The 23,779-nt window shown below is 39.0% G+C and overlaps 1 protein-coding gene across 1 annotated transcript in view; it reads right to left on the bottom strand.

Moving 5' to 3' along the window:
- LOC132401290 (uncharacterized) overlaps positions 1–23,779 on the bottom strand; it is an 88,536-nt gene that overhangs the window by 10,396 nt on the left and 54,361 nt on the right. Inside the window, exons 9-12 of the mRNA XM_059983388.1 lie at positions 11,430–11,565; positions 9,446–9,522; positions 8,481–8,645; positions 1,736–1,828 (exon numbers count right to left, since the gene is read on the bottom strand). Of these exons, the coding sequence (XP_059839371.1) occupies positions 1,736–1,828; positions 8,481–8,645; positions 9,446–9,522; positions 11,430–11,565 (471 nt within the window). The remainder of the gene's footprint in view (positions 1–1,735; positions 1,829–8,480; positions 8,646–9,445; positions 9,523–11,429; positions 11,566–23,779) is intronic.

The following is a 23,779-nucleotide window of genomic DNA, read 5'->3' as shown; positions in this document are numbered from 1 at the left end:
GAGCATTCACCAAACTTGTTTCACCAGAACCCTCTCCACAGATCGTCATTCTGCCTCATCCTCCCAGTCTTGGCACAAATTAACTTAATGGAGTGATGCTGTGCAAAACCCTACTCTTCATTGATCGCAAACACTGAAACCTGAGATTTCATGCCCCGGTGAGGTGCTGATCAACCTTGGACTGATTGTGGCTCCATCTCATTTCTTAATAAAATTTGATAGTTGATCTGGAAAATCAGAAAGAAAGAACAGGAAATTTAAAGGATTAAAAACAAGTTGAACAGATTCTAAGGGTAGAATTTGACTTCAGAGAAGAAGGCAGACAAACCCAGGATTATATTCATCAACAAGTGGTGTCTAATCTGGCAACACAACAACACGTAGGCCTTGAATACAAGTCATACCCCACTCCCCTGTCTCCTGTCATTCATCTCAATATATCTATCCCTCACAACTGACAACTTGACTATTAAAGTTGTTCCTTGACTATTAAAATTCTTCCTTAATTATTCAAATTCCTCTCCTCAGTCCTGCACCTCGGCATTCACTTCCTTCAGTTATTTTACTTCCACCCATCTCCTATCTCTCCTCATTAGTATCCATCCCTCACATCCTATCACTTGGTCCATTGTTCCTGAATCAGTCAAATTCCTCTTTACAGTTCTGTACATTGTCATTTTCATGCTCTGAATTCACTTCAGTCAGTCACTTCACCTGGTTCACGCCACAGACCTGTCATTGCTCCTCCATAGAAACTTGGGGGAGGCTATTTTTCTACAGACGCTACAACTGACACGTGCTTATGAATGTGGACAAAGTCACAGGGTGTTAATCTTTTGAACGGTCTGTTCCCAACAGAACCCGGATCTGTTTTAAAATAGGTGAGTGTAAAAGAGGAGGTATTGAGTTAGTTTGAGATAGGTTAAGACTACAGCAAGCACCAAAACCAGCCTTCCATCATTAGAGAAATGCCCGTCACACCCCGTCATGTAAGTTTATAGAGTACTTACCCAGCCACCAGTTACTGCATTCCGCATCCTCCTCCCATGAGAGGTCCACTGAGCTGACCCAAGTCATCCCATCCAGACAACCCCAACCTTTCCAACAGATGTTGGAACCCTCTTTGAAAGTTCCCTTCATTCCCACTCTGAGTCATTCCTTCCCTATACGTAAGACACTCCAGTATAAATCCGTTGGATGCAACATCCAGGGATACTCAGATCTGACTCTGTATGCTGCAGTCGCTCTATTATCCACAACATCCGTCCATTCATTTAACTTCATGTTTACCTCAATCTACAACACTACGTTCAGCCTGCTCACCCAAGTAGCATGTCCAGTGTCACCGCTGCTCATGGTGAACCTGAATATTTCTGTCCTTCCCCATCATGCAACGCTCCAGTTACTCTATCAGTCCTCTCCCGTTCCTGCTTCCATCACTCCTGCATTCAATCATCACACTCTTTCCTTCCATGTGTCACTCTCCCCTTATTCCCTCCCTCAACCTATTGCTTCCTTCCTTACCCCTCTTTGCTCAGTCACTCCATCACCATTTTGGTCCTCTCCCACCACTCTCTCCTCTGTCACCCTCTCCCTCAGTCACTTCGTCACCCCACCCCTTCGGTCAGTCTCTCACACTTCTCCACTCAATCACATGCACGTCTCAATTCTGGTTCAATCTCTCGGGAGGATTTCAGAGAGGAGTCTTTATAAAGCAATTCCACACAACTGATACCTGAACTTGTATCTGGGTCCGTGATCGTAGACAAATCATCGCCTGACTCAGGTGTTGTTCCCTCGGGTTGGGGAGTTGGTTCAGACGCTGGATCTGTAATAAACAGGGGTCCATGTTGGGAACAGACGAACAGAGAATTGACCACCCAGCTGGGACGTAATTAAACTGAAGAGAACAACTGACAAAAAAAACAGAACTGCAGGTGCCGGGAATCTAAAACTGAAGCAGAAAACACAGGAATGCTCGGTTGGTCTGCCTGCATCCGTCAGAAAAAAGAACAGAATCAACATTTCAGGTTCAAGGTCAGATGTCAACAGTGATTGTCACCAGACTGATAAACTTGCCTTTATCAATGTGTCCTCGTTCTCCAAGCAGAGCGCACTCCTTGAGTCATTACAAGACATTCACCTTCCTCTTTTATCACTCTCTACATCTCTCCATCCAACATTCCTACTCTGAAGATGGATGGCATTAATCCCAACACCAGGAAAAAAATAATGATGAGAATTAATCTAAGGGAATTGGGGGTGCAGGATTTCACATTAAAAGGGGTTACTGGTCATTGGTGAGAGAGCATAGGTCAGGGTACTTCTAGTTTTCTTAAGGGATGGAGGGTTTTTTTTTTAAATAGGATATGAGGGATAAGCAGGAATAGGGTACGGATGGCTAAAGAAGGAAGGATAAAGTGTAGATTGGGTGTGTGTGCGTGTGTGTATGCATGTGCGTGTGCACGTGTGGATTTAGAATCTAAGTCTGTCGTCTGATCCACACCCTGGAGCAGAAGGTGGTTGTAATGCACCATTAAGCTGGTGCCAACCACCGTAAAACATGAAAGAAGGAACACCAGGAAAGGCAGATATATTAAGCAGGCAGTACAGAGCTCCCCTGTGGCTACTCCCTCAAGAACAAATTATTTTGATACTGTCGAAGAAGCTGATCTTTCATGGAAAACCAGCAGCAGCAGAGATTTCAGTGCTTCTGGCTGACCATGATCATGATCATCATCATCCCGTGCTCTGCTTTATGATGTGGGCCCTGAGGATCTCTGTGGCCATGATTGTCCTTGGCTTTTTTTTCTACAAAGGTGGTTTGTCATTGCCTTCTTCTGAGCAGGGTCTTTACAAGATGGGTGGGCACAGCCATTATCCATACTCCTCAGAGATTGTTCGCACTGGTGTCAGTGGTCAAATAACCAGGATTTGTAATGTGTACCAGCTGATCATACGGCCATCCACCATCTGCTCCTAGGGCTTTTCATGGGAAAATCAGGTAGGTGCAGGATCCCAAGAGAGGGAATTTGTAGAATGCCGATGACATGGATTTTTGTAGCAGCTTGTGTTTGAGCCCATGAAGGAAAAAACAATTCTGAAGTGGGTGTTGTGTAATTAAACAGATTTAATTAGGGAGCTTAAGGTAAAGAACCCTTTGGAGGCCGTGACCATAATATGCTGGAATTCACTCTTCAATTCCAGTGGCAGTCGCAAAAATGTATTATCATTACAGTTGAGTAAGGAGAACTCCAAAGGCATGAGGGAGGAGACAGCTGAATTTCATTGGAAGGGAACACTAGCAGGGATGATGGCAGAACATCAATGCTGTGGTTTCTGGGAGCAATTCAGAAGGCACAGGAAAGATCTGCCCTAAAGAAATAGTGGTACTCTATAGGGAAGATTATGTAACTGTGACTGAGAAGAGAAATTAAAGGAAAAAAGGAGACCATATATTACAACAAAAAATACGGAGATGTTAGAGGTTTGGGTTTGCTTTCGTGTTGTTTTCCTTGCACCTTGTTTGTTGAGATTGACTGATATCCATGGAAATTTCTGAAATTTCATACTGGCTGCCAGTCCTGCCCTTCCTGTATCCAAGTGTCTCTAACAACTCCAATATCTTAATTCCAGGTGATGACCCTGAGCTTATCCACCTTTCCAATGAAACTTCTTGCATAGAAATACATACTGCTCAGGACACGAGTCGCTCAACATACTGATTCCTGACTTTGTCTGAGGTCTAAACAACATCTTTCTCCAAAAACTCTCCTATAGCTGTTCTGGCACTCTGGTTTTCATCCCCTCCCCTCTGCAACTCTAGTTTAAATTCCACATGTAATGTTTTCAAACCTTCCCGGCTGGATAATAGTCCCATTCCAGTTCAGGTACAAAGCATCCCTCCTTGGAAGAGATCCCAGTGATCCAGAAACCTTGTGCCCTCCATGAAACACCAATTCCTTAGCCACATATTAAACTCTTTAATCGTCCTATTTCAGGCATCACTCGCACATGGCATGGATAACAATCCTGAGATTACAACCCTGGATGTCCTTCTCGTTAACTTGGAACCTAACTTCCTGAATTCCCTTTGAAGAACCTTGCCACTCTTCCTACCCATGTCATTGGTACCTACTGTACATTGCCCATAACCTCTGGATGTTCACCCTCTCACTGAAGAAATCTGAGAACTCGATCCAAGATGTTCTGCACCCTGGTACCTGTGAAGCAATATACCATCTGGGAATATCGTTGTCACCTACAGAATCTCATTTTTGTTCCCCTAATTAATCAATCCCCTATCACCACAGGCTGCCGCTTCACTCCACTTCCCTTCTGAGTCACAGAGCCAGACCCAGTGCCAGAGACCCAACTGCTGTGACTTTCCTCTGCTAGGAAATTCTCCAAAGTGTTGTTGAGGGGGACGGCCAAAGGGATACTGGCTTTTGAAACCCAATCCCCTTCCTGACCCTCACTCCTTTTCAGTCACACCTGTTCCTTGGATGATAATAACTCTTTACCTATCTATCACACATTCAGCTTCCCAAATGATCCAGGGTTTATCCAGTTCCTTGAAGCAGATCGTTAGAAGCAGCAGCTCGATGCACTTCTTGCAGTTGCAGTCATCAGGGACACTGGAGGTCTCCCTGACTTATCACATCCCACATCCCACAGAGTACTGCACTATCCTGTCTAACATCTCCAGTGTTCTGTCTGAGCAAATGTAAACAAGGGGAAGAAATCATGTCTACTGCTTGTTTTCCCTTTTCTATCTGAATTCTTGAAATTTCAAACTGCTGAAGCCTCAAAATCTCTAACCCTGTCCACTCCAAGGATGGCTGCTCCGATCGCCACTGCCTTACTTTAAACGGTTATTGCTCATCAATCATGAACACTGATTGGCTGCTGTTCAAAATACCAAAAAACAGAAACTACGTTAAGTTGTTGCTCCTAATACTCGATCAGCGAACTGGTGTGAATTGTGTCCTCTTAAGCTTCTGATCTCAGCAACTGGCCTCGGTTCAAAGATTACAGAAGAGGAAGAGTTTGCTGTCCTGAGGAAAATTATGGTGGATAAACCGCCGGGCCTCACAAGGTGTTCCCTGCAGGATGCAGGCGCTGAAATCGCTAGTGCCCGAGCAGAGATCTTTAATTCATCGTTCATGACAGGTGAGGTTCTGGATGATTGCCAAATAGCCAGTGTTGTTCTTCTGTTTAAGAAAGGCTCTAAAATAAACTGGGATTAGTGGATCTTGATGGAAAACGTTGGGAAATTAAACAGTGATGGAACATGGAGACACGGCAATTGTCATAGACTAGTAGTTCCAACTACATTGCTTCCCTACCTATCACAACAGATACCTGCCATAGGACACACTGAAGTGACAGATTCTCGCCTCGCAGTGGTGGTGGAATACAAAGTTCAGTTATCAGGACAAGTTGAATGAATGACAAACAACAGCTAAATACTATGAGGAAGGCGTGCCATGCCCTACGGCTTTTCCTGTGGCCTCCTGTAGCATCAGAGCAACCACAGACAAGAAAACTACATTGATTCCATTCGAGGTGGTAGCAGGGCATTCCGTATCACTGACAGGAGCCCTTGATTATGGCAGACAGATTAGTTTTAAACTTCTTAAGGATTTCACTTATTTCAGACAGTGGTGTTAACTGTTGTGTGAAATGAACCCAATTGATCCATTCTGGTTCAGAACTAGTTGCCACAACATGGAATGATCCACCCTGATTCCTGGTGAGTGAGTCCTGATGAACAAACTTTATAAGAAACCACTGGGAGATCAATGGGAAAGTTGTCATGAAATACTGTTAATTACCAACTTGTCAGTGAGAGAAGGTAAAATTGGATACACAACAGTCACTGCAAATGAGGTATAATAATCCCAGATGAGGAGAACAACATCTACACGGTGCCTATGCTGCTGGGCTACAGCGAGAAAATCAGCCAGGAGATTTGGAACAAGTCGGCAATACCGGACATTATGAAATTTATTGTTATTAGTTGCTGTTATATTTTGCCTATTTCTCACATTTACCCAAGGAGTCCTAATAACCGTACTTATATGCTTGATCATAGTTTAAAGTATTGTTATTTACATAAAGTGATCATACATTACATAGTTCAAAGTCACCAAGTCACATTAATGTGCCCACTGACATTTCTATAACTTGAGGTTTTGATCATTTCATATTTCATGTAGATACAACATTATGCAGCCTCTGAATTGTGAGATGCAATTATTCTAACCGTGTGATTTAGTATCAAAGGGTGGATGGCTGGATTAGACTGGTTAAGGCTTTTTGTGCAGCTTGACAATCAATTACCTGCTTGTATTTTAATAGCTACTTATATCCATATGGTATGCTAACATGTGACCATCCTGTGTTAAAGTTGTTGACATTATTGTTCAGTGTGCACCCTCATGTCATATTTGTATATTTCTAGAAATCTCCAGAAGCTTCCATGTTGTTGCATTATGTAAATACAGGGGATCTGTTAGTTTGACTTTCATCTGTATATTTGAATCACGTTTCTTATCCATGGGTATAAAAATAGCTGGCCACACAGCAGTGTCATCTCTTTCTTTCTCTGCTACCAGCCAGTGAACACCCTTTTTCAATTTCTTTTGTACAATTAATACGTAATAAAACCACTGTGAAGCAATATGTTTTGTGCCTCTTTCCTGACTTCCAAATGAACCTTGGATTTAAGAAAATCAGAATCCAATAGAAGCTTTAAAAAAACAACACAAGGCAACTGAAGTGCCATAAGGACAGAAGCATGGAATTGGGTAAGATATCTATTAACATAAGAGGATAGAAAATATTTTCAGATACATAAAGAGTAAAAAGGGTGAGAGTGGATATTGGATGACTGCATAAATACACTGGAGAAGCAGTAATGGGGGACAAAGAAATGGCAGTCCAACTTATAAAAAACATCGTTGTCAGTCTTCACTGTGAATGAATGACACTACCAGCATGCAAGGAGCTTGATATTGCCACAGATCAGGAGTGAGTGCTGTTACTAAGGAGAAAACACTTTGATACCTGAAAGGTTTGAAGGCAGGCAGCTCAACAGACCAGGTGGACTAATGTGGAGAATTAGTAGTAATCCTTCAAGAATCACTAGATCCTAGAATGGTACCGGAGGACTGGAAATTTAGAAAAGACAATCCAATTCTTAAGGAACAGAGGCAGAAAAAAGGAAATTCTAGGCATTAGCCTGACTTCAGCGGTTGGGAATATGTTAGAGTCATTATAAAGAATGAGTTTTCAAGGTACTTGGAGGCACATAATAAAATATGCTGAAGTCAGCATTGTTTTTTTCAACGGAAATGTTGCTCGACCAATCTGTTGGAATTCTTTGAGAAAATAATGGAGAATCAGTGGATGTTATTTACTTGGATTTTCAAAAGGCCTCTGATAACACAACACATACTGGCTACTTAACAGGATAAGTACTCATGGTATTACAGGACAGAGGCCACCATGGATAGGAAATTGGCTGATTGGCATGAGGCAAAACATGGGAATAAAGGGGGTCCTTTTTCCTTGGTTGTTGGTAACTATTGGACTAAAACTTATAGAAAAAGTGGATATAGAGAGGAGTTTTCCTCTTTTGGGGGAATCTAGGACTACAGGGCATAGCCTCAGGATAAAGGGGTATCCACTTGGTGAGGAGGAAATTATTTACTCAGAAGCTCTGAATCTGTGGAATTGTCACAGACGGCCATGGACGCCAACATTGGGTATACTTAAAGTGGAGTTTGATAGGCTCTTGATTAGTCAGGGTGGCAAAGGTTAGTGGGAGAAGGTAGGAGAATGGGGTTCAGAGGGAAAATGAATAAATGATGACTGAATAGTAGAGCAGACTAGGTTGGATGAGTGGCTTAATTCTGCTCCTATATATCATGGTAGAGCTGCTGCCTCAGATCCTCAGCAACCAGGCCTGAATCCCATCTTCTGATGACGTCTATGAAGAAGCTGCATGTTCTCCTTGTGACCATGTGTATTTTGCCTGGTTTCCCTTCTCGTCCCAAGCATCATTTTCCTACTTGGGAAGTGGAAACAGGGAATGATATGTTCCATCTCGGGGTTTTGTTGGGGAAGAAGGATGCTGGCTCATCTGGTCCTTGGAAAGATGGAGGGGACTGCGTGGTCCTCATGCGAGGTGAAGGAGTTGACTCAAGCTTGGTGCTCGAGAGCCATGTGACACAGTCAGTGGATGGTTCATGCCAGTCTTGGTGTGGGAGAGGATGCTACATGACAGAGCAGGATTCTGCCATGGCAGATTGACTTGGACTGAGGGCACAGAGGAAATATCTAAAGCGATCCAATGGCCATGAAGTAGACTGGAATATTCAGCATACTGTGTTTTGATAATTTGGGATGTCTCAAAATTTCCAAAGAACTCCTCCACATTCCCCACCGTGTGGTACTGGAGAATGATAACGTACCTGTACAGTAAACTTTGTTACAGCAGAGTGTCGGTTTCAGCCAGTACACAAAAAAAGCACCACAGTTTTTGACCTTGATTATCCGCTTTGTCTCACAGCTGTTACTTTTCCAGCTGAAGCAGACAGTCCTGTTGACCTCCCCCTCTCCCGTGCTGGGATGGTGACCTGAAATAGGGGTTTATAAACATTGTAAAATATACACAGTATGATTGAGAATATGCAACCAAACCCACTGCAGATCCATTGTTCACAACCCACTGTTCCAACCATTATCAGTCTGTGTGAGCTGCTGTCCTCTCCTCCCCACAACCATTCCTAGTCTCAGATTGTCCCAGGAAACATGAGTCCTACCCCCAAAGAGCTCTGACAACACTGAAGGTGACACACTCTTGAATATCTCCAAAGAGAATTGGAGACATTTGCAAGCTCAGAAAAAGATCTAAAATGAATAACAATCGCAGTTGTTGCAAACTGTTAAAATCCATGATTTTTAAGGATTTATCGACATGCTTAATTATAAACATAACTTGGAATTTGAAAAGAACAATGAATTATAAAATAATTGCAACATGAAAACTGGGAATGGGTTCAACTGAAAGCATTACACAGTTTTGTGGAAAAATTACATTGGTTTATTAATTACTTCATGAACTGTGGGCTGCATGGAAAACACTCAGCTCCCTAGGTGCTGCTTCTCCACTGAATTTGCCCCGGGTCTCACCTGGAGAGGGCTTAATCAGCAGATCCAGAACCCAACTGCAGACAGCAGGAATATACAGGAAGCCAACATGCCACCACCAGATTCCTGTAGATCCAGGGTTTCAGAGTGGCTGAAATGACTTGGGAGCATTTCTCAGGGATATTGAGATCTGTTTCCGTACAAGGGGTCATCTGACATTGTCTGTATCTAACGTGACCCAATGTGAAAAGTAACCAAGCCCCGCTGTTGCACACTATGATCTTACCGTTTAGCCAACCTGGACTTGTCCCGGAGCACTTCTCTGTTGCAACGGCAGTCTCAGGAATCCTCCACCCACCAGAACTGAAAAAAAAGTAGCATCTCCATCCTCAACTGAGCATCCACTGTGAGAATGAGCAGGAACTGGAGCCCATTCCATTGGTTTATTATTCTTCCTAATCTCAGGATACCCCATTTGACCTTTGACATAAAACAATATGCAGATGCAAGAAATCTTGACCAATACTCACAAAATGCTGCAGAGATGCAGCAAGTTAAGCAAAGTAACGTTTGTTATCAGAGTACTTACATCTCACCACATGCAACCCTGAAATTCCTTTTCACTGAGCATACTTAGCAAATCTATAGAAATGTACTGGTAAACAGGACCTGTCAACATCAGGACTGTAAACTAAGATTGGTGGAGGGGCAGGTAGTGTTGAGGAAACAGATAAGATGCTAAAAGACATACAGATTAGGAGAATAGGCAAGAATGTGGCAAATGAAATACACTGTGGTAGCAGAAAAAAATGTACGGACTATTTTATCAACGGGGAGAAAATCCAAAAATCTGAGATGCAATGGGACTCGGCAGTCCTTGTGCAGAACAACCTTAAGGTTACCTTGCAGGTTGAGATGGTAGTGAGGAGGGTAAATGCCATGATATCATTCATTTCACATGTCTTGAATACAAGAGCAAGGATGCAATACTGAGGCTTCATAAGGCACTGGAGAGGCCTCACCTTGAGTATTTTGAACAGTTTTGGGCCCCGCATCTTAGAAAAGATGTGTTGGTATTGGAGGTGAAAAGTATATGTGGAAAGGGTGTTTCCTATGACAGGAGAGTCTCAGACAAGAGCGCACAACCTCAAGATAGAGGAAACAGAGATGTGGAGAAATTTCTTTAGTCATAGGGTGCAGAATTTGTGGAATTTGTTTGCCCATGCAGATCTGGAGACCAGGTCGTTGGGTGTACTTAAGGATGAGATTGATAGGTTCTTGATTGGAATGGCATCAAATGCCATGTGGAGAAGGCCAGGAAATGGGGTTGAGGAGGAGATTAAAAAGGATCGGCCATGAATGAATGGACTTGATGGGCCAGGTGGCCAAATTTTGCTCTTGTGTCTTATGGGCAATGGTTTAAACAGGATCTGTAAACGGTCAACATCAGGACTGTAAACTGTAAATAAACTGTGTAAACACAAATAACAAATGCAGCAACTGCAGAGAAGAATAAACACCTGATATTTTGATCTGAGACCCTTCATCAAAACTGAAAGAGAAGGGAACTGAAAGAGAAGGTAGCTGACTAATCCCCTTCTCTTCTCCTCCCTCTGGTTCACATCTCGTTCCCTTACACAATTGTTCAGATTCCTTCTTCCACAGAACAATCAAACCCCAGCTTCTCACATCATTCTCAGTTCCCCCTTTCCTGGTCTAATCCGTCACTTTCCAGCTTGTACTTCACCCCTTCTCCCACACACCCTATCTTCTGAAACAACTCCCTAGTATATGAAGAAAGGGATTCTACTCCCTTTCATTCCAGGCCTTATGAAGGGCCTTGACGTAAAATGGTATTTATTCCTCACCATAGACACCCCTTGTCCTGCTGAATTTTGCCAGCATTTTGCATGTGTTGCCCCTTTTATACTTTGTGCTTGTATCTATTTCATCAAACTTCACTGTCTGTGAATGGGCTGTGAGCTTCCCTCTTCCTACATTTATTCCCTGCCACATAATTGACGAATGACCATAGACTTCCTGTAACCACTCCTGTTCCATGTTTCTGTGTATCCACAAACTGTCCTTTTCTGTGATCAATGACTCCAATCCCTATGTATTCATTCCCTTCTATGTTATGTCCCAGAAACAATGATCTTTATGCACTCTGTCACATCCCTGTAATCAAATAAATCAATCTTCCTTCACATTGGCCTTACTTCCCCATATATTTTGTGCTTCATTAACTCATAATTGTCTCCTCTCATTACCTTTTAAATCGATACCATCCTTCTGTCCGGGCATCATCATTCATGTATTTACTGCATTCTTCCAATGAACAGTCCGTGCTCCTCCAGGGCTGATCCAGAATAGTGTGGTTTACACACGGATCACCGAGAGTGGAATCTGCAGCAGCAGTATGCTCATTGTTAATGGTACAAAACAAGAATGTAAATTATCCTTATTAATTAGCATTAATGTTTGTGATAATGCCTCTTGCAATTGGCCCCCACCTCTACCAACCTGAGATGCACTCTCTAAAATAATGATCATCTACTCACATAAACACTGTCAGTACAGTTTCATTTTTCAGCTCTTTTTATTGAATTGGTGGTGGTAACACTGAATCAGGCTTTGTCAAAACATCCGTGCCGACAGTGACTACCCCTCTATCCTACCAGTCCTAACCTTGCCCATACTCACGTAGACACAAATTCTGTCAGCATCCAAACTCTGAGACAGTGCATTCCAAGCATTTACCGCTCTGGGACTTAACGTCTCCTTCACAAACCCTCTAAACTACTGCTACATATTTCTTAGTTTTAGCTACCTTCGATAGAAGCCCATTGGACAACAAGATATAGAGGCAGAATTAGGCCAATGTCACATGAAGTCTGATCTGCGATTTCAACATGGCTGATCCCCAATCTCCCGTCTCTCTCCTGTCATGACCAATCAAGATTCTATCAACCTCTGTTTTAAATACACATAAAGATGTCCCCCCCCCCCCGAGTTGTCTGTGGCAATGAATACTACAGATTCACCTTTCTCTCGCTAATGAAATCCTTTCACATCTCCATTCTAAATGGTCACCCCTCTATTCTGAGGCTGTGTCTTCTGGTCCTAAACTCTCCCACCATAGAACACATTCTCACCCATGTCCCCTATCAAGGCTTTTCAATAATTTATAGTTTGCAATTATGTCAGTTCTAGTTCTTCTAAATTACAGGGAATACCTGCCCAGAGAAATCAAACACTCTTCATATCACAAGCCATTCAATCCTGGAATCACTTTCGCAAAACCCTTTGCACCCTCTGCGGTTTCAGCACATTCTTTATATATATATAAAACGTGCCCAAAAGTGCTCACAGTACTCCAACTAAGGCTTTACCAGTGGCGTATAATGCCTCTAATTAATATTCTTCTTCTATTTTCTTGTCCTCCTGAAATGAACGCCAGCATCGCATTTGCCTTCTTCACCGCTCACTCAACCTACAAATTAACCTTTAGGGAATTCTGCATAAGGACTCTTTGCACCTCAGAGTTTGGAATTTTCTCTCCACTTAGAAAATACTCTAACCCTTTATTTCCTCAAAGTGCGTGACCATACACTTCCCGATACTGCACTTAATCCTCAACTTCTTGGCTCATTCTCCTAATCTGTCTAAGCCCTTCTCTCATCTCTGTACTTCCTGAAAACTACCTGCCCCTCTACCTACCAGCTGCAAACTTTTACAGATGGTAAGAACTTTTAAAAAAACTTCTTCGAGTACAAAAAGGACGAGACTGCACAGGCATGTGATGTAGACATGACAGCGTAGAGACCTTAAAAAGACCACCCTATACATCGGGCAGAGGAGTGAGTGGCAACAGAGTGTAGGGCTTTGGCTCAATGGGGTAAGGCAGTAACGGGAGTTGGTGAGAGCAAAGCACCAACTCTTTTTGTCCCCCTTGGCAAATTGGCCCGGACAGATGGAGAAACAGCAGGGCTCACACAGCTAACGGAACTAGCTAACGGTTTAAAAAGTTTGTGTGTTTGGCAAGGTGAGTAAACATTTTTCCTTCTTTCATTCTTGTGGAACTAAGTAGCATGTCTGCAAGGTTAGTGCTTTATTCAGGGTGTCAGATGTGGGAATCCCGGGAGACCTCCAGCCTCCCTGATGGCCACATCTGCACCAGGTGCACTGAGATGCAGCTCCTCAGAGACCGTGTTAGGGATCTGGAGCTGCAGCTTGATGACCTACTGCTTATTAGAGAAAGTGAAGAGGTGATAGACAGGAGACACAGGGAGGTAGTCATCCCTAGGCTACAGGGGTCAGAAAACTGGGTGACTGTCAGGAGGGGGAAGGGAAATGCCCAGATAGTGGAGAGCACCCCAGTGGCTGCCCCCCTCAGCAACAAGTATATCGTTTTGGACGCTGTTGAGGGGGATGACCTGACAGGGGACGGCCACGGTGACCTGGTCTCTGGCACTGAGCCTGGCGCTGTTATGCAGTAAGGACGGAGGGAGAAGAGGAATGCAGTAGTCATAGGAGATTCCATAGTCAGGGGAACAGACAGGAGATTCTGTGAGCCTGATAGAGATACCTGCATGGTGTGTTGCCTCCCAGCTGCCAGGGTATGGGATGTCTCGGATCAGGTTAAGAACATTCTGAAGGTGCGGGTGAACAGCCAACAGTCTTGGTACATGTTGGTACTAATGACATAAATAGGAAAAGGGAGGAGGTCCTGAAGAGAGATTTCCGGGAGTTCGGAAGGAAGCTGAGAAGCAGGACCTCCGGGGTAGTAATCTCAGGATTGTGAGAGTCTCTTCTGGGCAGCTCGTGGAGTAAGAAGCTTGTTGGCTCTTCTCTATCCTTTTACAACATACTTTCCCCTGCTACTTTTGTATAAACTTTGAAGATTCACTACTTTTGGTGAAGGATTTTCGATTTAATTACGATGGCTGGAACCCAAACTGGAAAGGAACTAAGACGTGGCAAAATTGGTTCTGAAACTGAACAAACCCAATTTACAAGGGAGGTAGAAGAAACCTACACTCCTGAAAGAAAGTTCTTATTGATACAAGATACTAATATCAAAATTGGAATGGTGGATTCTAAAATTGATAAATTGACGAATGCTAATGAAAAGCCTGAAAATACTCTATCTGCCATCCAGGGATCTTCGAGGAATCTGGAATGTCAATATCAAACGCATAAAATGGATACTAATAAAATTGGAAGACAACAAGAGACAATACATCAAGTCATTAAAGAGCAGGAGTTAAAGATTTCTACTATGGAAAAGAAAATTGCTGAGGTTTCATCGGAACCATCAAGCATTAAAAAGAAAACGATCGATCTGGAAAGTAGAAGCTGAAGGATGAATTTACATATACTGGGTTTCCCTGAAAATATGGAAACCGATGAGCCATTAATGTTTTTTTACGAGTATGTTTTACTCATATTTTAGTGAGATACTTGAAACCTCTCCGTTAATAGACAGGGCGCACCTAATCCCCCTCAACAAGCCATCGGTTGAGATGAAACCACGAGCGACGATTCTGAGTTTACATTATTTTGCTACGAAAGAGCAATTCTTCGAGATGCTAGGAAGTGGGGGAAGTTAACTTACAACTGTGTGGAGTTTCGTATAGTTGAAGATTTTGCCATAAAACCATAAGAACTTTACAGTACAGAAACAGGCTTTTTGGCCCTTCTTGGCTGTGCCAAACCATTTTTTCTGCCTAGTCCCACTGACCTGCAGCTGGCCAATATCCCTCCATACACCTCTCATTCATATACCTGTCCAAGTTCTTTTTAAATGTTAAAAGTGAGCCTGCTTTTACCACTTCATCTGGCAGCTCACTCCACACTCCCATCACTCTCTGTGTGAAGAAGCCCCCCCCCCCTCCCAATGATCCCTTTAAACTTTTCCCTCTTCACTCTTAACCCATGCCCTCTGGTATTTTTCTGCCCCTGAATTTTATGCAGAAAGAATTAAATATTGAGACGTGATGGCAGAATTGTATAGGAAACGTCTTCACCCAACTTTGCACTATCCTGCCCGCTTGATAATTTTTCCGCCTAACATTCGTCCTAAATATCTTGATTCTCCTGAGGAAGCTAGGAAGTTTCTCAACCAGTTTAAGTCGGTTGCGTAACCAACTTCTCCAGTGCCGTTCTGCAAGCAACTTCAACATTTAATCCTTAGTTTACAATCGTGTGTAGTCGAATCGTTTAAAGTCTAGTCTATGTTCTATGTCTGTATAGTCATCACTTTGATTCTTGTATATTTTTTCCTTTTTTAAGATTTGAATGAATCTAACATAAGTTGCAATGTATTTTTTATTCTAAATATATGATCAATTTCTGCTTAATGAATTTAAGATGACTACTGTTAATTATGTGCTAGCATCTATTAAACATAATATTGAATTCAATCTTTAGTCGAGAGTCATTTACAGCTCAATCGTTGAAAGTTTAATTTATGTTCTGTTGCTCCAGATATCGTCTGGCAGTTTTTTTTTAAACCATCTGCTTTCTTTTTGGATCTGTAAAAGTTTAATATTAGTCATATCATATTATTTGATTAGATTTTTCTTTTTTGAATATATGGTCAAGGTTTATTAAACAAATTTAAGATGGCCACTGTTAATTACATTTTAACCTCTGTTAGACATAATACGGATATTTTTTTGATATTTTTCCTACATATTTGATGTTGTACCTTGAGTCAGTGGTGTTAGTATATAACTTTTTTTTAATTTATTTTATTTTTTTTTAAAAGAGTCTCTATTAGTAGTTGACTTGCTATCCACCTATTGGATGTTTTTTTTTGGGCTTGGGGGGAAGGGGGTGGTGCTATTTCATTTTCCAATCTTTTTTATTGATCTTCAAATAAAGAATATACCAATTGGAAGAGGAGTTTAGCAAGTAGATAATATAAAAGACAAATAAACAGCAATAATAAAAACAGAAAGTATATAATGTCAAAATCAAATAGGTAAAATATTATGCTGTTACATATACAATGGTTAAAAAAAAAACTACAACTCCTCATAGCAATCATAAAAAAAGATTGGAAATTTTATTGATAAAGAAAAAAAAACCACCAACTAAACTGAAACAAAAAAGAGAAAGAAAAAGAAGAAAAGGAAAGATTGGGCAGTCCAATTGAGGATAAAATTAGAAAAAAAGAGAGGAAAAAACACATCCTTCCAGTCATCTCCGAACCTTCATGGATAAGGATTTTCCCCCAAAGAGAATAAAGAAAAATAAATTAATAAAAATAAATTAAATCATGTGAAAATATTGAATAAAGGGTCACCAGACTTGTGCAAAATTAAAGGATGTATCAAATGTCCGGCTTCTAATTTTCTCCAAGCTTAGACATGACATAATGGAGGAAAGCCAATAGAAAACGGTAGGCAGATTAGTGTAGCAAAATAGCTCTCCTTGCCAGTAAAGTTGAAAAAGCTATCGCATATTGGGCGGAAGCAGACACTTTGCTTGCTTCCTCTGGAATAATCCCAAAAATTGCTGTAAGTGGATTAAGTTGAACATCCATATCTATAACTTTAGATAATATTCCAAACACATCCCTCCAAAAATTATTTAAACTTACACATGACCAAAACATATGAGTTAGAGTTGCCACTTCTGCATTACATCTGTTACAAATAGGGCTTATATTAGGAAAAATATGCGCCAATTTATCTTTGGAGATATGGGCCCTGTCTACTATCTTAAACTGAATTAAGATATGGCATGCACAGATAGATGAATTATGGACTAAATAATAATTTTTACTCCATTGATCGTCTGAAAGTGAATGTTGAAGTTCTACTTCCCAGGTGCGTTGAACCCTATCATTAGGCAACATGCGAGCATTCATTAACTGTTTATAAATTATAGCTATTAATCAGTTTTGAAAGGGTTTAAACTGAAAAATAACATAAGCCAAATTTAAAGAGCATGCCGAGGAGTAATTCAGTAAAGAAGAAATTCCTAACCTGTAAATACCTGAAAAAATGTGTATTAGAGATATATTTATCCATTAACTGTGAAAAAGACATTAAACAGTCTTGTGAAAACAAATCTAAAAAAGTTTTTATTCCCTTAATTTTCCATGTTAAAAAAGCCTTATCCAAAGTTGATGGTTTAAAAAAGAAAGTAGAATAAATATTACTAGAAAATAGAAAGTCATTTAATTCAAAAAATCTATGAAATTGAAACCAAATTTTTAAAGTATGGTTAACAATAGGGTTGAGAGCTTGTCTACCTATTCTGGACAGCGAAAACGGAAGAGGAGCTCCTAATAAAGAAGCTAACGAAAACCCCACTACTGAATTTTCCTCCAGCTGTAACTGTGAAGGGCAATCTTGGTCGTCTATATCATAAATCCAAAAAGTAATATAATGAATATTAATTGCCCAATAATAAAATCTACAGTTTGGTAAAGCCAGCCCTCCATCTTTTTTGATTTTTGCAATAAAAGTTTATTCAATCTGGAACTTTTATTATTCCAAACGTAAGACAAAATCAGAGAATCTATTTTATCAAGAAATGTTTTTGGAACAAGAGGGAACTGCTTGAAATGTATATAAAATTTTGGTAGAATAAACATTTTTATAGCATTTATTCGACCTATCAATGATGTCGACATAGGTGACTATTTAGAAAGTGCCTGTTGAGTATATTCAACTAAATGGAAGAAATTATACCTACATAGGTCTTTAAAATTTTTAGTAATTTTGATACCATGGTAAGTCAACCGGTTTTTGGCAATATTAAAAGGTATTTTATCATAATAATCAGAATAATTATTAATAGGAAATAATTCACTTTTATGGAAATTAAGGTTCTATCCAGAAAAAATACCAAATTCCATAAATATAGATAACATAAAAGGAATAGCTTTCCTAGGATTTGAAATATAAACTAATAAATCATCCACATATAACGAAACCTTATGTAATTTATCCCCTCTCCTAATACCCTGCACAGAATTAGAATCCCTAAGAGTAATAGCAAATGGTTCTAGAGCCAAATTAAATAATAAAGGACTAAGGGGACAACCCTGACGGGTACCTCTATATAATCTAAAATAAGGAGACTGTTGATTATTGGTTAGAACCGCAGCTACCGGGGCATTATGTCAATTTAATCCAGGAAATAAACCCTGGACCAAAATTAAACCTCTTCAAAACCTGAAATAGATAAGGCCACTCCACCCTATCCAAGGCTTTCTCTGCATCCAAAGATACAATACATTCAGATTCTTTGGCTGAGGGGGAATAAATGATATTTAACAATCTTCAAATATTAAAATATGAGTACCTATTTTTTAATAAATCTTATTTGATCGTTTGAGATAACATTAAGCAATATATTCTCAAGCCTATTTGCTAGAATCTCAAAGAGAATTTAAAAATCTACATTCAGTAAAGGAATAGGTCTATAGGATACACATTCCAGTGGGTCTTTTCCTTTTTTGGAATCAATGAAATTAATGCCTCATAAAAAGTTTTAGGAAGCTTCCGAGAGGATGTAGAATTGGTGAATGTTTAATGAAGATGTGGTATAAGCATTTCATGAAAAGTCTTGTAAAATTCTACCGTATAACCATCAGAAGTATGCTTAGGTAAAGCATCTATGTTTTACCTAATTGCATAGAGGATATAGCCTTGGCTATCTCCTCTTGTTTTATAGGTGCATCTAACATATAAACATCTTGAATAGAAATTTGAAGTATGTTTCACCTTTGCAAAAATCTAATCATAGTAATAGTATTATCAGAGAATTCAGATTTCTAAAGATTGGAATAAAAGTCCATAAATATCTTATTAATTTCATAAGAATCCAACGTTTCTGTTCTATCTGGTCGGCAAATATTTAAAATCTGTCTTCTGACCATCCCAACCTTTAACCGACCCGCTAAAAGTTTAGCAGATTTTTCCCCATGTATATAAAATAAACTTTTAGATTTAAAAATTTGCTGTTCAATGGGAAAGGTCAGAAGCAAATCATACTGTGATTGAAGTTCGACCCTTTCTTTATATAGTTCTTCAGTAGGTTTAACTGAATACACTATCTATCTGTTTAATTTTATTAATAAGCACTGACAATTCTGCTTTAGTTTTCTTTCTCAAGGCTGCTGAATATGAGATTATCTGTCCCCTAAGAAAAGATTTCAAGGTGTCCCATGTAGCCAAAATTGACATTCCTTCAGTTGTATTAAATTAAAAATATATAGAAATTTGCTCCTTAATAAAATTAACAAAAGCTGGATCCTATAACAATACGGGGTTCAATCTCCACTGTGAGATTTTCAAAAATCTATCCCAAAGCTTAAGGGTTAACTTTAAAGGCGCGTGATCTGAGAGCGCAATGATGTCATACGTTCATTCAACAACGGAGTTTAACAGACGTGTATCTAGAAAAAAAGTAATCAATTCAAGAATACTTGTGATGGACCTGTGAGAAAAAAAGAGAAATCTTTATCATTGGGCTGTTTATATCTGCAAATATCGACAAGGCCATATTCTAATAAAAAAGTTAACACATGTTGCCACTTTATTAGGAAGTGATGGATTGGTTGATGACCTGTCAATCGCCAGATTTAAGCAACAATTAAAGTCACCACCCATGAGCAGCTTATATTCATTAAGATTCGGTAACTCTGAAAAAAACTTTACAAAATCAGAATTATCTACATTAGGTGCGTATACACACACCAAAGCTACCTTTTGCTCACATAATAAACCAGTAGCAATTAAATATCTTCCATTCGAATCAGTAGTAGTATTAAAGTGTACAAAAGGGATTTTGGGACTAGGAAATATAGAAATGCTTCTTATTTTACTATCCGACAGCGAGTGAAATAGAGGTACTTTCCAGAAGCAGAAAAACCTGTCCTCATCCTGTTTAGTGCTATTAATTAGGTTTTTATCGATTGGGCAGTCCTAAGAGGTTTTCTGGTCAATCATGGTGTTTTTTTTTCTTGCTGATCAAATCCATTCTATTCCTCCCTGCAGGTTCTGCTTGCTTTGGTGCACTAATTCTTTTAATAAATCCTTAAATTTAAACCTCAGTATGGATGTTAATAAAATTAATATAATTTCCTGGAACCTGAATGGCTTGAATCAACCTATTAAGTGTAGAAGGTCTTTCAGAAATTAAGAACATTTTAAGCCAATATTATTTTGTGGAAGAGGCCCACATCCGTAGGGAAGATGAAATCATTCTTTTAAATTTTGGAAGGGTTCTCAATATCACTCATCAATTCCAAAAAATAGAGTATTTTTATTAATTTTAAAGTCTTTTTTGTACATTTTAACACTGTCACTGATTCAATTGGAAGATAATTAATTGTTACTGGTTTGTTATGTGGTCAAAAGGTGGTATTGGTATGTGTGTATGCCTAATGTAGATAGTCCTGAATTTTTCAGAGGTTATTTTCTGCACTGCCGCATTTTAATGAATACAAGTTGGTTATGGGCAGTGTCTTTAACTGCTGTCTCAATCCCTCAATTGATTGGTCATTGACCAATCCATGCCTTCCTAATAAGGCTGCATCCTGCATTAATTACTTTTTACTAGAATACAGTGTGTTAGATATTTGGAGATGTCTACATCCTAAAGATAAAGATATTCCCTTTTTCCACAAAAACATCATAAATATTCAAGAACTGATTATTTTTTGTTAGATACACGATTGGTATCCTTTGTTGCTGACATTATTGCGCTGTTGGATCACACACCTATAAAACTCACACTGAAGCTTTCTGATAACTCACGGAAGGCAGCTCAATGGAGATTTAATGCTGCACTGCTCCATGATTCAACATTTCTAAGTTTTAAAAAAGAACAAATCTCTTAAATTTTTGTATTAAATGCTACTGAGGGTATATCAAAGTTGGTTATTTGGGATATGATGAAACCTTTTCTTAGGGGAAATATAATTTCATATTCAGCAGCTTTAAGAAAGAAAACTAAAGTGGAGCTTTTAGTGATTACTAACAGGATTAAAGAAATAGATAAAGTTTATTCAGTTTTACCTGCTGAAGATTTTTACAAAGGGTGAAATTTCAAATGCAGCAAGACTTGCTATTAACTTATCCCATTTAGCAGCAACATTTTAAATCTAAAAGTCACTTTTCTATACATGGAGAATAATCAGGTAAACAGTTAGCTGCTCAACTCAAAGCAACAATGGCTAGAAGGCAAATTTTGAACGTACGAAGATCTGACAGAACTGAAACATCTGACGGTCAGGAAATTAATAAGGTTTGTTTGAACTTTTAGTCTAATCTTTATGAATCTGATTTTTCGGACAACACCACTTCTATGAATGAATTTCTATAAAGATTGAATATACCCCAAATTTCTACCCAAGATATGAATACTTTAGATGCACCCATTAATCGAGAGGAAATAGTAAGAGTTATATCTTCTTTCAATCAGGTAAAGCTCCGGGACCAGATGGGTTTACAGTAGAAGTTTTTAAAGATGCTTACAGATATTCCTACACCTCATCTATGCCAAATTTTCACTGAAAATACATCTGTGAACCTCCCAAAAACTTTTTATGAGGCATCAATTTCATTAATTCCTATAAAAGGAAAAGATTTGTTTGAATGTGCCTCTTACAGAACAATTTCTTTGTTAAATGGTGATTCCAAAATTCTTTCTAAGTTTTGGCTAACAAGCTTGAGAATGCTTTACCTAATGTTATTTCTAAGGATCAAACTGGATTTATTAAGAATAGATATTCATATTTAAATATTTGTAGATTACTGAATATCATTCATTCCCTTCCATTTGAATTTGAATGTGTTGTTTCTCTTGATGCAGAGAAAGCCTTTGATAGGGTAGAATGCCCCTACTTATTTCAGTTTTTAGAAAGATTTAATTTTGGTCCATGCTTTAGTCCCTGGATTAACTGGATTTATCAAGCCCCTTTGGCAGCAGTTATAACTAATAATTAAAAATCTTCTTATCATAGGTTATATAGAGGTAGCCAGCAGCGCTGCCCTCTCAGTCAGATGTTACTTAATTTAGATTTGGAACCTCTCGCTATTGCTATTCGGGGCTCCCATGGCGTATCAGGTATTAAGAAAGGAGATAAAATGCATAAGGTTTCGTGGTATGCAGATGACTTGTTACTTTATATTTCAGATTCTAAGAAATCAATTTCTGCTTTGTTATTTATATTTTCTGAATTTAGTAGTTTATCTGGACATAAATTAAATTTGTATAAAAGTGAGTTATTTCCTATTACAAATTATTTTGGTCAATATGATCAATGTCCTTTTATTATTGCTAAAAATAACTTTACTTATCTCGGTATTAAAATTACCAAACAATTTAACGACTTGTATACATATAACTTTCTTCCATTAAGTATACGCAGCAGGTAATTTCTAAATGATCTCCTACGACTTTATCATTAATTGGCCAGATTAATGCTATTAAAATGATAGTATTACTAAAGTTTTTATGTATTCCAAGCAATCCCCTCTTTTGTTCCTGAACAGTTTTTTGATAGAATAGACTCTAAAATTCAACCTTTTGTTTGGAATAATAAAAACCCTAAATTGAGGAAACTTTTATTGCAGAAATTTTAAAAACATATGATGGTATGGCTTTGCCAAACTTCAGATTGTACTACGGACAATTAATATTCGTTATATCACTTTCTGGATTCATTTTTCAAATATACACAATTGTCCCTTATGGGTGGATTTGGAGAAAAACTTGGTGAAGGGGTATTCTTTGGCCTCTTTATTGGGAGCTCCTCCTTTTTTGCTTTCTAAGATCAGTAGTCGAGATTACAAAGTCGAAAGTGCAAATCAGAGAAGTTATATCAAATACATATTTCAATAAAAGTACAAAGGAATATTGACTGTCAAAATCATGTACAGTATAATATTGAGCTAATATATAAAAGGAACCACAATTCCTCTTAACAGTTCATAAAAAAGACTCAATTTCTATTATTGAGAAGAAAAAACCCCACTAAACTAGCCTAAAACAAATAAAAGACTGGGCAGTCCATTTGAGTATATAATTACAAAATAGCGAAAAATTCTTCTGGTCAAATCTGAAACTTCACGGAGCAGAAAAAAAATTACCCAAAAACGTAAAAAAAAAAACAGAAAATTTTAATCATTTGAAAATATTGAATGAAAGGTGGCCAGGTTTGCTCAAATTGAAAAGATGTATTAAACATCTGACTTCTAATTTTTTCCAAGCTTAAACATGATATAATGGAGGAGAGCCAAAAAGAAAATTCAGTAGGTGGATTGGGATCCTTCCAATTCAACAAAATAGCTCTCCAAGCCAATAAAGTTGAAAAAGCTACATCTCCTGCTTCCGTCGGAGTGATCCCAAAGAATGCCGTAAGTGAATTAGGCTGTAGGTCCAAACCTATGACTTTGTATAATGTTCTAAAAACATCTCTCCAAAAATGATTTAGCTTTATACAAGACCAAATCATATGAGTTAAGGTAGCCACCTCAGCATTACATCTATCACAGGTGGGATTTATATTAGAAAAAATGTGCTAGTTTATCTTTTGACATATGCACCCTGTGCAATAACTTGAACTGAATCAAGGAGTGACGGATGTCGA

Source organism: Hypanus sabinus, chromosome 10 (genome assembly GCF_030144855.1).
Source record: "Hypanus sabinus isolate sHypSab1 chromosome 10, sHypSab1.hap1, whole genome shotgun sequence".
Lineage (NCBI taxonomy): Eukaryota > Metazoa > Chordata > Chondrichthyes > Myliobatiformes > Dasyatidae > Hypanus > Hypanus sabinus.
The sequence above is the reverse complement of the archived record's forward strand: the minus strand, read 5'-3'. Positions and strand labels throughout refer to the sequence as shown.